This window comes from Hippoglossus stenolepis, chromosome 3 (assembly GCF_022539355.2).
Source record: "Hippoglossus stenolepis isolate QCI-W04-F060 chromosome 3, HSTE1.2, whole genome shotgun sequence".
Taxonomy (NCBI): Eukaryota; Metazoa; Chordata; class Actinopteri; order Pleuronectiformes; family Pleuronectidae; genus Hippoglossus; species Hippoglossus stenolepis.
Genome location: NC_061485.1, coordinates 13,522,951 through 13,535,904, shown reverse-complemented (window position 1 = coordinate 13,535,904; position 12,954 = coordinate 13,522,951). Strand labels below are relative to the sequence as shown.

Sequence of the window (12,954 nt, the reverse complement as noted above, 5' to 3'; positions counted from 1 at the left end):
AATAATGCACAGAGTCAAATTTTGAAAAAACAGTATGTCCACATTGAGATCCTGGGCTGAAGTCGTTTGACTACAACTCCCAGTGTGCAGCGCGAATATGTTTGGTGTTACGTGCAATCGGGTATTTCCTGTTTCCTCTCCGTCCCATTGCAGCGAAGGTTCCTGTCTTATATCACCCAGTTGATTTGGGATGTTAGTGAACCGACATTTGTCCGCTGGTGATTTGCTGCTGATCCAGAAGCGACAGAGAAGGTACAGTAGCTTAATAACGTTTGTAAACAGAGTTAGCTCGCTGACATCTAGCTAGCTAGCTTCGACAGGAACTCAAATCAAATCCATAGGGATTGTTTCAGTGTCTTATTGTTGTTTTATTATGAAGGTGTTATAACATTATAGGTCATTTATGATTGGTCTTTGTGCTTAAAGCTTCACACAGAGAAGCATTGATTTAAGTTTCTTATCAAGAAAATAAATATTCAATATTTTTCTTTGGTCTACAATGTAAAATAAAGTCAAGTTGTAAAAAGCATTTTGGCACTAAAATCGTTTCCAGACCTCTGACCTTTAATTAATAAGTTAGTTATTAAGTGGTTAATCAATCCATCCATTTTATTTATTCATTTTATACATTTTCTGGCTGATTATCCAGGTCCAGGTTATGTTTATTGATTATGTTATTATATTATAAGGAATGTGTCAGTAAATAATAATACTCAAATATGAAATAAATGGACATTTATTTACAATATGCTTGTTAAGACATTTTAGATCATGTTATCTCTACTGGTTGCCCATCATACTTTGATTATTTGAGCAGTAAGATTTCTAAATTCTCCATGTGGTCATAAAATAGTTTCATCTGGTGACCCTTGCAGAAACCTGAATAGTTTGCATTCACTGTTGGTGGAGGAACATGAGGTGAGTGAAATATGTGATTTAAAGATGAGCACTGTATTTGTCCTGCTTTAGATGAGACTGCCGTGGAGGACCCTCAGGTTACACCGAGCACCTGTGAGGAGAGCGTCCTCAGTCCCTGCAGGTTTGGTGAACTTCGTCCCCGCCTGCAGCACCACTGACGCCCACTCCCGGGACCTGCTGCAGGACTTTGTGTCTCGAGCCGGTCGCCTGTTCGTCATCACCGGAGCAGGCCTCTCCACAGAGTCGGGCATCCCTGACTATCGCTCGGAGGGTGTTGGACTGTACGCCCGCACGAGTAGACGACCCATGGAGCATGCAGAGTTTGTCCGCAGCGCAAAGTCACGACAGCGCTACTGGGCCAGGAACTTTGTCGGGTGGCCGCAGTTCTCCTCCCATCTGCCCAACTCTGCTCACAGGGTTCTGCAGCGGTGGGAGGAGAGGGGGAAGCTGCACTGGCTGGTCACACAAAACGTGGACGCTCTTCACTCAAAGGTCGGACAGAAAAGACTGACTGAGCTCCATGGCTGCACCCACAGGTGAGGAAACATCACCTAACATCTCAATCCCTCAGGGGTGAAGGTCAAGTTCAGATCCTTTGATTGAGCAACAGTAGCAATATTGAAATAAATACACCACAAAGATACTTTCGGTGAAAGTCCTGCATTCAAAACTCTCTGCACGATGAAGGTAAATTAAAGGTGATGATATATCGTTGTCTGCAGGGTGATGTGCCTCGGCTGTGGTGCCATCTCAGCGAGGGAGGAGCTCCAGAGACGGTTCATATCATTAAACCCAGACTGGGGAGCCCAGGCAGGCGCCTCGGCTCCGGACGGGGACGTCTTCCTGGAGGACGAGCAGGTCCTAAATTTCCGGGTTCCCTCCTGCGACGAGTGTGGAGGAATACTGAAGCCTGAGGTCACGTTTTTTGGAGACTCTGTGAAAAAGGGGACAGTACAGTTTGTACACGACAGGCTGGCAGAGTCGGACGCGGTGCTAGTGGTGGGGTCCTCCTTACAGGCAGGTTTTGGCGCAGCTTTGTCATAATAACAGCAGGTTGAAAACAGTTGTTCTGGAATTTTGAATTTAATTGGGCCCCCTCTGTGATATTCCCTACAGGTATACTCAGGATACAGGTTCTTACTGGCAGCAAGTGACAGGAAAATACCGGTCGCCATCCTGAACATTGGAGCCACGAGAGCCGACCACCTGGCTGAGCTGAAAGTGAGGGGCCGCTGTGGTGAAGTGCTGACGGTCATTCAGCCCCACTGACCCTCATGGACATCTTGTTTATATATTCTGTATTCAGGCTGCAAAAACTACAAACTACCTCATTTAACCAGATGACAACAAAATCACCTTGAGGTTGATGCTCCCAGCTGTTTGAAACTTGTTTTGTGAAAAGGCAAAAGGACCCAGAGTCATATTCACGTCTCTGCTAGAGGTTGAAACTGATGTGAACTCACATGTTCTTTGCAAAACAACTAAATATTTAATAGGATGAATGTCTTTCATAGGAAAGAAAAGTGCTGTCTTGGAAATTCAACATCTCTGCACTCAATGGATCAATATCTTGGCTCTGGCTGCTTAAAGTAATCTGATGGTGCTTTCATTTAGCGAAATCAACACAAACTGACCTGTTATTAAATTAAAAACAAAGAAATCTGTTGTGCAAGTTGCTGTTACATAAAGGCATAAAATCATATAGCAGATACGGTTCAACAGGTGGTTAAATGGTTTAATTTGTGTTATCGTGGAATGGACTGGGATCTTGTTTTGATATGTGGTGCTGAGACTGATCCATTTTAAATGTTCACATAATAAAGAGAATGTACATTTTCTCTACTTGTAAAACAAACATTCTGTTCCACAATCTTGTTTCAACCTAAAACTTTAATTTTTTGACAGAACACATGACAGAAACTTACTGTCTGTTTTTGTTCTTTTAAATAAATTCTTTTAAGACACTACAGCACTTTACATGTCAGCACGTCTGTGTTATTTGCCACACACTAAGTTTTGAAGCTGTTGTGCTAAATGCAAATAACCTAAATTTATGTACTGAAAGATTTTAAAATAATACCGACTGGTGGTCATTTTAAACATTTTTATCCTAAGCAATTACTTGCACTTTAAGTATATTTACTCAGGTACTACTTACGCAAGTATTTGTATGTTACCTTAGTATTTTAATTTTCCTGCTACATTATACTTTTTAAAATTAAGATTTTACATACACAAAGTAGTGTCCAAAAGAGCTCACTGTCTGTATCTATATTTGTTTTTCCAACTCAAGACACTGACCTGGTTGGTACCAGTTTAGACCTCATGGGGACCAAATCCTGGTCCTAATGAGGCAAACTAATATAACTGAGGTCCTGGTTAAGGTTAGGGGCCAGATGTGAGTTGTGGTCAGGTTAAGTTTAGGATTTTGTTTGGAATTGGACATGGTTTTTGTTAGACTGTCCCCAATGCATGGAAACTCCTCATAAGGATAGTTGCACAAACCCATGTGTATGTGTTCACCACCAGTACGACTGTAAACCCAGGATGTGAAAAGCACTGCACATTAAGAAATAAATGGCTGTTTGGACAAACTTTAATGAGGTGATAATGTACAAATGTTCTACAGTATAACAGGGTGTTTTAAAGAAACTGTTTTCATCACAGACAGACAGAGGGCAGAGTTACTGTGGTTTGACAAACACTAAGATCCTTCAGGACATGTTGCTGCTGAAATCTCTCTTGTAAACGACGCCTCCAGTCGTCCAGGTGGGACTGCGTCTCTTTGAGAAGAACATCTGGGACGCTGAAAGAGTAGAGACAACACGTGTGATGTGCGGAGCCCGTCTGCCATGTTGCTGCAGCCGTAGTCACCATCAGGGGCGTCATGGACAGACAGTTCTCAAAGCTGTGGGTCTGATCGAACCAGTAGGCTACAGGGTAACCCAATAGAAGACCAAAGACTGTGCACAGGTTCCACTCTTCACATTTCTCTCCGACACAAAGTGGTTTCTGAGCCTCCTCGAGTTGTTCACACTCTCTCAGCTGAGGCAGTAAATCTTGTATCATGCTCTTCAGCTCTTCTCTGAACTGGTCGGCGATGGCAGGCTTCTCAAGAGAGTGGCAGACGTCTATCAAAGCCGCGCCGCTACCACAGAGCACCAGTTCTAGATTCGATCTGACTGTAATTGGGTTAACAATTAGAGCGTGTCCATTTAAATCCAATGTAAGAAGGGATTTAGACACAAGCTGGGAAGACTGCAGAGAGCTCAAATACTGCTGCACCTGCTCTGAGCTGGAGCCGTTACTGTCAAACAGCAGCGCAGGTTTCAAACCCAAATCAACAGCCAGGACCTGAGTGGCCAGGTCCAGACTCCGAGGAGCAGAGAGAGACTTTCTGCCAACACACAGATGTTTACGAGCGGCAGCGACAAACAACTCCTGAGTGGACATAGCTGCATCAATCACATGACACACAGTTCAAATTGTCAAATGTTACAGTAACGAAGTCTCTGATGTAGTTTCCCAAATGCAACGTAGCTATGTGAGATCTTAAAAAGAATTAAATCAAAATGCTATTTCAAAATCTAGAACCCAAACCAGAACATATACACAAGAATGGATGTTATTTGTTGTCAAGCCATTTACAATGAAATAAATGTTTTAAAAAACTACAATTAAATTAAAAAAAGTGAAACAAATTCAGGTAAACAAGATGATTTGTTTTCATCGTGTAACCCCATATAGGTTTATGATCGTTTATTCGTGTCCCTTGTTTATTCTTTGTTGGTCCAAGACACCTGAAGGAACAGAGATGTCGCAAATATTACCTTACAATAAATATTACAAACTTTTGTTTCATCTGCATTAGAGTGCAAACAGACTCATTGTAACACAAAACACGATCTTACCATCATCCTGGTTTCGGCGGTGCTATTGTTTTTCTTGTTATGTCACAGGCTGCGAAGACATCAGGTCAAAATCGGAGAGGTTTCTTGCGACCCAGACACCTGCTGCAAACAGACCCACGTTGACCAGAAGATTCCTGAAAGAGAATTGACAGACAAGTCAGAAATGAGGATTAATTCTGACTGAATTAAATCTTTTGACAAACGACACAAAAACATAAATACTACACAGAGACGATGGCTAAATTAAACTCTTATGTGGATACAGCTTGCTGAGTAAATGACCAACTGGAGTTTTTCAAAGCAGTTGACATGCACCCCCTCCGGAGAAAATGCGGAGTAACTGCGGAATTACAGTGCATGTCTGAAAACAGCTATACAGTAAGTCTGGATCTGTCCGGGGCCCCTGGAATTCTGGGGCCCCCAGGCCAGCAGTCCCCTTTGCCCAGTAAGCATAATGTTGCTTTAATAGTAACAATGAGGTTATTTAACATTTGTCCAGTTGCTTTCGTCATCTTTTAATCAATCAATTAATATCTTGGTTGATCACTTATGTGCAGTCCTAAAAAATCCAGAGTCACAAGATCACAACGTGAGTCGCACATGCAGCTAAATGTTTATCAAACTGCGTCCCTGACTTTCTGTCGGTGGACTGAGCTGATCGACCAATCGACTGATCGCAGAAGCTCAGCGATTACATCAAGACGACAGACTCAAGGGCAACGCGTTAGCCACGGGGCTAACGTTAGCACACAGGTCACATCACACGCTCTCCCCGCGGACTCACCTCCTGAAGTCGGTTCTGTCTGTGGCGAACCGACAGGCTGTGCGGACCCAGTCCGCCACACTAGAGGCAGAGCTCTTTTTACCGTCCGGACCAGTCATCGTGCCAACGTGCGTTAACGACAGCAGCGAGGGGTGCTCGGAACTAATAAACAACAGCGGGGAGACGGGGGAAGAGTTTAGCTGAACACCAGTACGGTGAGAGAAAAGGCTCAAACTTCACGCGTCCTCTGCAGACTCGCTCGCTGTACGTAAAAAAAAATGTCTGCCACCCGATACCGTCGGTTCCTGAAACTGTGTGAAGAGTGGCCGCGGGATGAGACCAAGAAGGGCCGCGACCTGGGGACGTTTCTGCGGCAGAGAGTAGCCTCCGCCTTCCGGGAGGGTGAAAACACACAGGTACCGAGGTGTCCGCAGCTCCACTGCATGAACACACCGAGCTAAGCTGAGGGCTTTACCCGGACGAGGAGCACCGAGAGCCGGCGACCTTGTCTGCTCTGACCGTGTGTTGTTAACTAACACGTTCTGTTCTGTATTCTGACCTCGGAGGTTCAGAAAATCACTAACTGTGCTTATATCTATATGCATAATGTGTTTATATACACACTATCTTTATATCTGCATACAGTGTTTATATCTACATAATGTTTATATACACACTGTCTTTATATCTACATAATGTTTATATACACACTGTCTTTATATCTACATACAGTGTTTATATTTACATAATGTTTATATACACACTGTCTTTATATCTACATACAGTGTTTATATTTACATAATGTTTATATACACACTGTCTTTATATCCACTCACAGTATATTTATATCTACATACAGTGTTTATCTTTACATAATGTTTATATCCACTCACAGTATCTTTATATCTACATATAGTATTTATATTTACATATTGTTTATGTCCTCTCACAGTATATTTATATCTATCAATCTTTTAAGGCCTAGTTATTATTTTCACACTGATATTTTGGATTTTGTTCATATTTGTCCATTTGTGTACATTTTGCACAAATTAAACTAGATTCAGTGATTTATATAAAGGGAGTAAACTCCAATAAATAGGAAATGCCTTCAATTAAAGCAGTGCACTACTTGTGAAAAATATGAAACCAATTCCTTATCTATTTGTTAACTTAGCAGGGACAATGCACAGTACATTTAATGCACCACATATAGCTATAATCTACTTTCCCAATGTGTAGTCACTGGGTGGAGGCTGCAGAAGTAGAAGATAACAGCCATTCGTCTTACACCGACAAACACAGATAACTAACAGCAAACACCATAGAAGAGCATAATGTAAAAGTTATGGAAGTTTTCTGGAAGCTGGTGAAAGGAGAACTCAGGCAGCAGCTGATGTCTGATGCAGAAGGTTTTAATGTAGACTTGATGCATCAAGGAGACCAGAAGGTGGAACAATATACAAACGCTAACAGAGGAACATGAGCAATTTGTCACCCCCAAGTCAGACAATGTCTCCCACAGCCTCCCCATATATCTCCCTCTACTTGTTTTCACCCATTCTAACAGCACATCCATGAATGGCTAGGATTGCTGTCACTCTCTATGTTACATGTAGGTGTTCGCATCCTATTGGATGGTTAAGTCTAAAGTATGCATAACTATATCACATTGTGTCCTTACATCTGGCCACTGATAAAATATGCAAAAGAGTTAAAGTCGGTGAGAGTTGAAGTTGGTGCCTCCCTGTCTGGTGCATATGAGTAAGATATGAAAGTCCCTCAACGTAGACTACACTACAATGTACTGTTGGTCGGCCCTTTATCTATAACCTAACCTTGGGTACTGCTTATAGAGAGAAGGGAGTGTCTGTGGAATTTAGACAGGCACTATTCTCCTGTACAGATATGTGTAATATACATAATATATAGTGGCATATACAGTATTGTGTGAGGAGGTTCAAAAATTCCTCAACAGTAAATTAATGTAGTATCAAAAACAACAGTGTATAACATGCACACTGATGCTCCTGATGTTACCGGATGCTTTTGAGATTAAACATTACAGTCACAACAAATGTGTGAAACACGGCTCATTATTCCACATTTTTATACCAAACAGTCACATTTGGTTTCTGACCTCTGTCCTGTTCTTTACATTTTATTAACCTTTCAACTTTTTTCCCTCCAGATCACAGATCCAGAGAAATGTGACCAGATGTATGAAAGTTTGGCCCAAATTAACGGCAACGTGTACAGACAGCGAGTGAGTAGATTGCATCTGCTACATTTATTTATTGTAATGAATGTTTCACTCCCCCAAAAAAATGAATAGAATTTGACTGAAGAGGAAACCTTGTGTCTTTTTAGCATTTAATCTGTGATGAAGATAATGAAACAGTATAGTTAGTGCAAAGCTCTGAGTCTGTAAATGTGCTAGCATTTTAAAATCATACTGGTCTTTGTTTACTTTCTATACCTGTGTGAAATCCAGTGACCTGTATAAAAAGACTCAAACCTGTCTTTGTATCTTCGCACAGTTTCCTCGTGTAAGAGACACAAGCTTTACCGGTGTGACGGTGGAAGAGTGTAAAGTTCTTCTGTCAGGTATAGATTCACAAAATCAGAAGCGCTGTGTTCAATACAAATAAATGGTTGGATTTAACCTATACAATGAAAATAACTGTTACTGTAATCTGAATTTTACAGGGAGTATGCAACAGACGGACGAAGAAAAAAAGGGTCTTTGGAAGACGTTAATGGAGAGATTCTCCTCCAAATCACCAGAAGATGGTCCAGAGAAATCTGCAGAAAAATAACTCTTTTCTTATTGTATGTACAGAAATACAACTTACTGTTCTATTATTGATTGTTTTTGACTGTCATTTTTATGAAATGTTATTATGGAACTGTTTTTAAATTTGGTTAGTTGTATAGGCTGTCTCCATCCATCAATCCATCCATTATCTATTTATACAAATTATCCATTGAAGGTCGGAGGATACCAACGCCAATCCCTGAGGAACACCTTAGAGGGGTCACCAGTCCATCATAGCGCAGAATGAAAAAGACTCAGCAAAAGGACAAAGGGTTCTGGAATACCATCCAAGCACATACATTTGACAAGGAACCCTTTAAGGAGACACATTTTAACATTGCAAATGATGCTTCAACTAAGGTCGAGGATTGTGTTTGTTATTTAGAATATCTAAAAATGTATCTGGTGGAAATAAAGATCAGGGGCTGAGGAACAAGATCTCTAAGCATTAAGAGATCCAATGTCACTGAGTGTTTTCATAGTGAAACTCCGGGATTTAACCGACTGGAAAAGAAACACTACAATCTACTATAAGTCCCTATCACTCTGTTTATTTTGATGCAGATCCAGAAAAATAAAAATCTGTTAAAGGTTTGGACCGAATCTGAGCTGCCGAGTGTGTATGGTTGAGATTCTGTGATTTACTGTACTAGTGCTACATTTTAACTTGTCCTGAAAAACGTCTGAAAAATCCTTAGTATTTCTTACCATTAATGTTTCTTTAAGCCAACCCCTGCTCATTATAAATCATTTGACCATCTTTATCCACCATTCTTCTCAGACTGTGTTGGAAATGATAAACGTTTAAAAAGGTAATTTGGCGAAAAATCTTTTATTTTAGCAGATTTATAGCAGTAACTAAAACATATCTTTCTTCATCAGTAAAGCACACAGGACAGTTTTCATGAAAAAACCAATAAAACCAACTTTTTTAAAAATCGCAACTTCAATTTAAAAATGTAGCACGGTGAATATTGCCTTTTTGTGTTCAATATGGATATGGACAAATTCTGATGACATACTTTGCAGGGATAGGTTATTTCGAATATTGGCCGTCACATACACAGATATTGATCGTTCTTTAACGAGGTGATTTTATACCATCGTTCCTCCATCATAGTCGGACTAGTTTGTGAATCTCTGATCTAGAATTCCATAGAAAGAAAATTGAGTTGAAAACACAGAATTATGTCTTGATTCTGAATTGAAGTGCTCTGGTCAAAGCGCAATGAGCCGTCGTCTACTCCTCCTTTTCCTCACGGTTGTCTCTCCATATGCAGTAGTTGAGAGAGGTAGCGATGCACAGCCAGGTCAGGTAGGGCGCCATGAGCAGAGTGGCGGTGCGGCTGATGGGATACCAAGACACCATGGTGGCTCCGACAGTCCCAGTGAGGAGCACAATCTCCATGAGGGCCTGAAATGGGCGGAGAAAGAGAGAGCGGGTGTATTAGGGACATGAATGCAGAATATTGACTTGTCAATAATGATCCCATGGGTTGTCCCAGATAAAAGAAATAATTATGGTCAATCCTACCAGTTTTATCTTGTGTGCACCAAAGAAAATAGGAGTCCAGGCCCAGTTCAGAGCTAGTTGTAGCCCATATAGTCCCAGTGGAACCAGTGCATCCTCAGTGAAACCTCCCAGCTCCTTCCACACCAGGTAGGAGCCATACCTGCACCACAAAAAAAAATATATATATATTATTTTATAAAATGAGGCTGGTGCAGAGAGTGAAAGACTGTAGGAATCAATATGATCTTTACCCCATGCCCGTGTACAGACAAGTCCAGACTATAGGGAATGCAGCGTTCGGCGGGCGCCATGATGGTTTCTGCAGGGTTGGGTACCAGGTCTTCACCTCTTTGCGTGTGATGAAGCCACCGTAGAGCCCTCCCAGGTGGGGCAGGCCGGTCATTCCAATCATAGGCAGCCACATTTTCTGAGATAAGAGCAGGAAACATGATAAAAATGGAACCTCTGCTCCGCATCTACTATTTTTAACTGATAATTACTTTTGATCAGATGATTGGAGTTTTAAATCAAGACATTTCAAACAATATCCAGCTCTTCCCTCTGCCTCCGACAAGAGATCCAAAAGCGAATTGTTTCTCTGCAATCACGGGACTCGGAACGCACAACTGTTGACCCAGTATAACGACTGTGCAGTAAGAGAAAACCTGATAAACTTGTCCTGAGGCTGTTGTGTATCAGATCAACATATATCGCCAAAGATGATATGTCGCTAAATCGGTCGGCTCCACTCAGTGAAGCACAAGAAGCGTATCTAACAAACTACTTTACATGTAGTGTTGACCACTTTTCAAAGTGGTTTTTTTTCTGTTTTCAATGCAGCCATTGCTATAAATGAATTACCTGTGCCAATGAGGTTATGTTTGTATCTGCCTTGGTCTGTTATTTAGCAGGATTACACAAAAACTAGTTCAACACTTGGTGGAGGGGTGTGGTCTGGGTCAGGCCAGAACAAATCGAAGTTTGGTGTGGATTCAGGAATTTTCTTTCGTAAGATGGGGCGTTTTTCACGATTTTCATTGATTTCTCTGAGAATAATTCATGTATCTTGATGGAAAAGACGATCACACCACACGTAGAGCAGAAACGTCAATGTACTAGATGAAGTCGATCATAATTCAGCTCCGTTTTGGTCTCCACCTGAAAAAATATCTGTCAGCTGTTTGTTTGTTGTTGGCTGTGTTGTGTCCAGCCTTTATGCTTCAAATAGCTGATGGGGCCAAACTCAACTTTACTGGGAACGAACACAGTAAAGCCAAACGGCAAATAAAGGATGGTCTGACCTGACTTGACCTCACCTCACAGTTGTGGGGAAGCCAATAGAAATATATGAGGGTGGAGCTGAGAGGGAGGCTACAGCGGAGTCTGTAGTCAAACCTTTGTTTTATGTCACATATGAAAACATTAAATGAATCAGTATTAAACTCCAGCACTTTAACATCAGTATCAGCTCCATAAATCCAATGTTGGCATTATTTGTTGAGGTATTTCGTGTTTTGTTGTTTTTTCCAGTTTGAGACAGCTGGTAACTTGTGAAGACTGCACCATGAACCTTTGCGTCCTGAAGTACCTGCTGTCTTTAACCTGACCAGTCCCAGTGGCTGTAGGATGCGGAAGTTCAGGACATGTGATCGAACCCCAGACTTGTGTAATGTTGATAAAAAACAGTGCTAGGTTTGGTAATGAGGGTGTTAACAGATCTTGTCTCCGTAGTTTGGGTGAATAGTAAGAATCCAAACAGTAAGACGCGCTGGAATAAAAAAAAGCTGTGACAACACACGACAATAAACGGGTCAAAGTTCCGTGTTGTAAAATGACAGACGTGTGTGCGTTCCTTGATTGTGGGTCTGTAGTGAGATCAGCGCACTCACCCTTCTCCCTGGTGTCAGCTCCTTTGTGTTGTGTAGTATTGTGTCGTGTCCTCGAGCTGCGGCTACACGCACACACTGTGCTGCTGTGGCATGCTGCTCTGTTGTGATATAAGAGTGGGGAGGGGCGGGGCTGGGTTATCTCTGCACACACTCCCAGAGGCACACACTCCCAGAGCCACACACAGGCAGTGACGTCACCGCGTGCCCACCAGCCATTGGCCCGCAGGATGAGTTGCCAGTGACGTCCGCGAAGTTGGTTTCTAATTCGACAAACGGTGCAACAGCTGAAGTTGTAATTAAGTTTTTATTCAATTCATTTTATTAATGGGAGAATTTCTCATTCACAAGAAAAGACGGACTTCAAACCGAGTCAAGGATTTTTTACCAAGAACTGAATGGTTCCACATTAAGACTTAAAGGGATAGTCCACCCCAAAATGAAAATTCACTCATTATCTACTCACCATTATACCGATGGAGGGGTGGCTGGAGTGTTTGAGTCCACAAAACATGCGAACATGAACGCAGCTCCACAGGAGAATAGCAGAGGGCATTTGGGCTAAAAACATGATGTAAATGACGCCATTTAGGGTCAAATTTGAATATCGGTGCTTACAGAAACTTGGCTGACATCACGGTAGCAGTATGGAGGCATTTTATGATTTCTTTATGTTGTTTATTCATGTTTGAAGAAGTGGTGGCCAAATTCGTTTACCCCTCGTTTTGTGGACTTGTAAACGTCACCCACCCATCCATCGGCATAGTGGTGAGTAGATAATGAGTGAATTTTCATTTTTGGGTGAACTATCCCTTTAAGTTTTTTTTGTAAATATGTATAAAGTTTACTAGACAGCTATGAAAAAAAGGAATGAAAAAAACTACATTAAAATTCTGTAATTATACAAACCCTCTCTCTTAGATATGGAGAATTTTTATTTTAACAATAAAGTTGACTGTAGCTATATTATTGTTTGTAGAAGTGGTAGACGTAGTGGTATCAGGGAGATAAGACAGGGCTGCTATTTTATCTGCAACAGATTCATTAACTTATTGATTCATTAATTGATTCATTCATTCATTCATTCATTCATTGACCTCCACTTGTTGTAGGACTATATCATAATGTCTCTGTTACCTTGTCTC

The 12,954-nt window shown here is 41.4% G+C and overlaps 5 protein-coding genes across 6 annotated transcripts; 2 read left to right on the top strand and 3 right to left on the bottom strand.

The window, feature by feature from the left end:
* The first annotated feature begins 154 nt into the window (after positions 1 to 154).
* sirt4 (sirtuin 4) lies at positions 155 to 2,890 on the top strand. The gene is made up of 4 exons (XM_035151850.2): positions 155 to 252; positions 970 to 1,454; positions 1,641 to 1,935; positions 2,035 to 2,890. The coding sequence occupies exons 2-4, from the start codon at positions 970 to 972 to the stop codon at positions 2,185 to 2,187; spliced, it is 933 nt and encodes a 310-aa protein (XP_035007741.2). The 5' UTR covers positions 155 to 252; the 3' UTR covers positions 2,188 to 2,890.
* A 606-nt stretch (positions 2,891 to 3,496) lies between these two features.
* c3h1orf74 (chromosome 3 C1orf74 homolog) lies at positions 3,497 to 4,485 on the bottom strand. The gene has a single exon (XM_035151851.2). It carries the CDS (start codon positions 4,369 to 4,371, stop codon positions 3,580 to 3,582), a length of 792 nt encoding a protein of 263 aa, XP_035007742.2. The 5' UTR covers positions 4,372 to 4,485; the 3' UTR covers positions 3,497 to 3,579.
* Positions 4,486 to 4,637: 152 nt separating this feature from the next.
* Positions 4,638 to 5,771, bottom strand: tomm6 (translocase of outer mitochondrial membrane 6 homolog (yeast)). Its single transcript, XM_035151855.2, has 3 exons — positions 5,614 to 5,771; positions 4,830 to 4,963; positions 4,638 to 4,718 (listed from the first exon to the last, which is right to left on the bottom strand). Exons 1-2 carry the CDS (start codon positions 5,709 to 5,711, stop codon positions 4,867 to 4,869), a joined length of 195 nt encoding a protein of 64 aa, XP_035007746.1. The 5' UTR covers positions 5,712 to 5,771; the 3' UTR covers positions 4,638 to 4,718; positions 4,830 to 4,866.
* Positions 5,772 to 5,793: 22 nt separating this feature from the next.
* LOC118104755 (ubiquinol-cytochrome-c reductase complex assembly factor 2) lies at positions 5,794 to 9,018 on the top strand. 2 transcript variants are annotated; one of them, XM_035151854.2, is made up of 5 exons: positions 5,794 to 6,008; positions 7,784 to 7,858; positions 8,133 to 8,199; positions 8,302 to 8,424; positions 8,586 to 9,018. In XM_035151854.2, exons 1-4 carry the CDS (start codon positions 5,871 to 5,873, stop codon positions 8,409 to 8,411), a joined length of 390 nt encoding a protein of 129 aa, XP_035007745.1. In that variant the 5' UTR covers positions 5,794 to 5,870; the 3' UTR covers positions 8,412 to 8,424; positions 8,586 to 9,018. The 2 variants fall into 2 exon arrangements, with proteins under 2 accessions (XP_035007745.1, XP_035007744.1); XM_035151853.2 differs by having other exon boundaries at positions 8,302 to 9,018.
* A 208-nt stretch (positions 9,019 to 9,226) lies between these two features.
* Positions 9,227 to 11,969, bottom strand: tspo (translocator protein). Its single transcript, XM_035151852.2, has 4 exons — positions 11,813 to 11,969; positions 10,175 to 10,350; positions 9,945 to 10,083; positions 9,227 to 9,824 (listed from the first exon to the last, which is right to left on the bottom strand). The coding sequence occupies exons 2-4, from the start codon at positions 10,345 to 10,347 to the stop codon at positions 9,651 to 9,653; spliced, it is 486 nt and encodes a 161-aa protein (XP_035007743.1). The 5' UTR covers positions 10,348 to 10,350; positions 11,813 to 11,969; the 3' UTR covers positions 9,227 to 9,650.
* Between the last annotated feature and the right edge of the window lie 985 nt (positions 11,970 to 12,954).

Excerpts from the sequence above, each read along its gene's own strand:
- sirt4 (XM_035151850.2), top strand. The coding sequence starts at position 970 with ATGAGACTGCCGTGGAGGACCCTCAGGTTACACCGAGCACCTGTGAGG. Across the intron at positions 1,455-1,640 it reads CTCCATGGCTGCACCCACAG|GGTGATGTGCCTCGGCTGTG; the intron begins GTGAGGAAACAT and ends CGTTGTCTGCAG. Across the intron at positions 1,936-2,034 it reads TGGTGGGGTCCTCCTTACAG|GTATACTCAGGATACAGGTT; the intron begins GCAGGTTTTGGC and ends TATTCCCTACAG.
- c3h1orf74 (XM_035151851.2), bottom strand. The coding sequence starts at position 4,371 with ATGTCCACTCAGGAGTTGTTTGTCGCTGCCGCTCGTAAACATCTGTGT.
- tomm6 (XM_035151855.2), bottom strand. The coding sequence starts at position 5,711 with ATGACTGGTCCGGACGGTAAAAAGAGCTCTGCCTCTAGTGTGGCGGAC. Across the intron at positions 4,964-5,613 it reads GACAGAACCGACTTCAGGAG|GAATCTTCTGGTCAACGTGG; the intron begins GTGAGTCCGCGG and ends ATTCTCTTTCAG.
- LOC118104755 (XM_035151854.2), top strand. The coding sequence starts at position 5,871 with ATGTCTGCCACCCGATACCGTCGGTTCCTGAAACTGTGTGAAGAGTGG. Across the intron at positions 7,859-8,132 it reads GCAACGTGTACAGACAGCGA|TTTCCTCGTGTAAGAGACAC; the intron begins GTGAGTAGATTG and ends ATCTTCGCACAG. Across the intron at positions 8,200-8,301 it reads GTGTAAAGTTCTTCTGTCAG|GGAGTATGCAACAGACGGAC; the intron begins GTATAGATTCAC and ends TGAATTTTACAG.
- tspo (XM_035151852.2), bottom strand. The coding sequence starts at position 10,347 with ATGTGGCTGCCTATGATTGGAATGACCGGCCTGCCCCACCTGGGAGGG. Across the intron at positions 10,084-10,174 it reads TGTCTGTACACGGGCATGGG|GTATGGCTCCTACCTGGTGT; the intron begins GTAAAGATCATA and ends TTTGTGGTGCAG. Across the intron at positions 9,825-9,944 it reads GTGCACACAAGATAAAACTG|GCCCTCATGGAGATTGTGCT; the intron begins GTAGGATTGACC and ends CGCCCATTTCAG.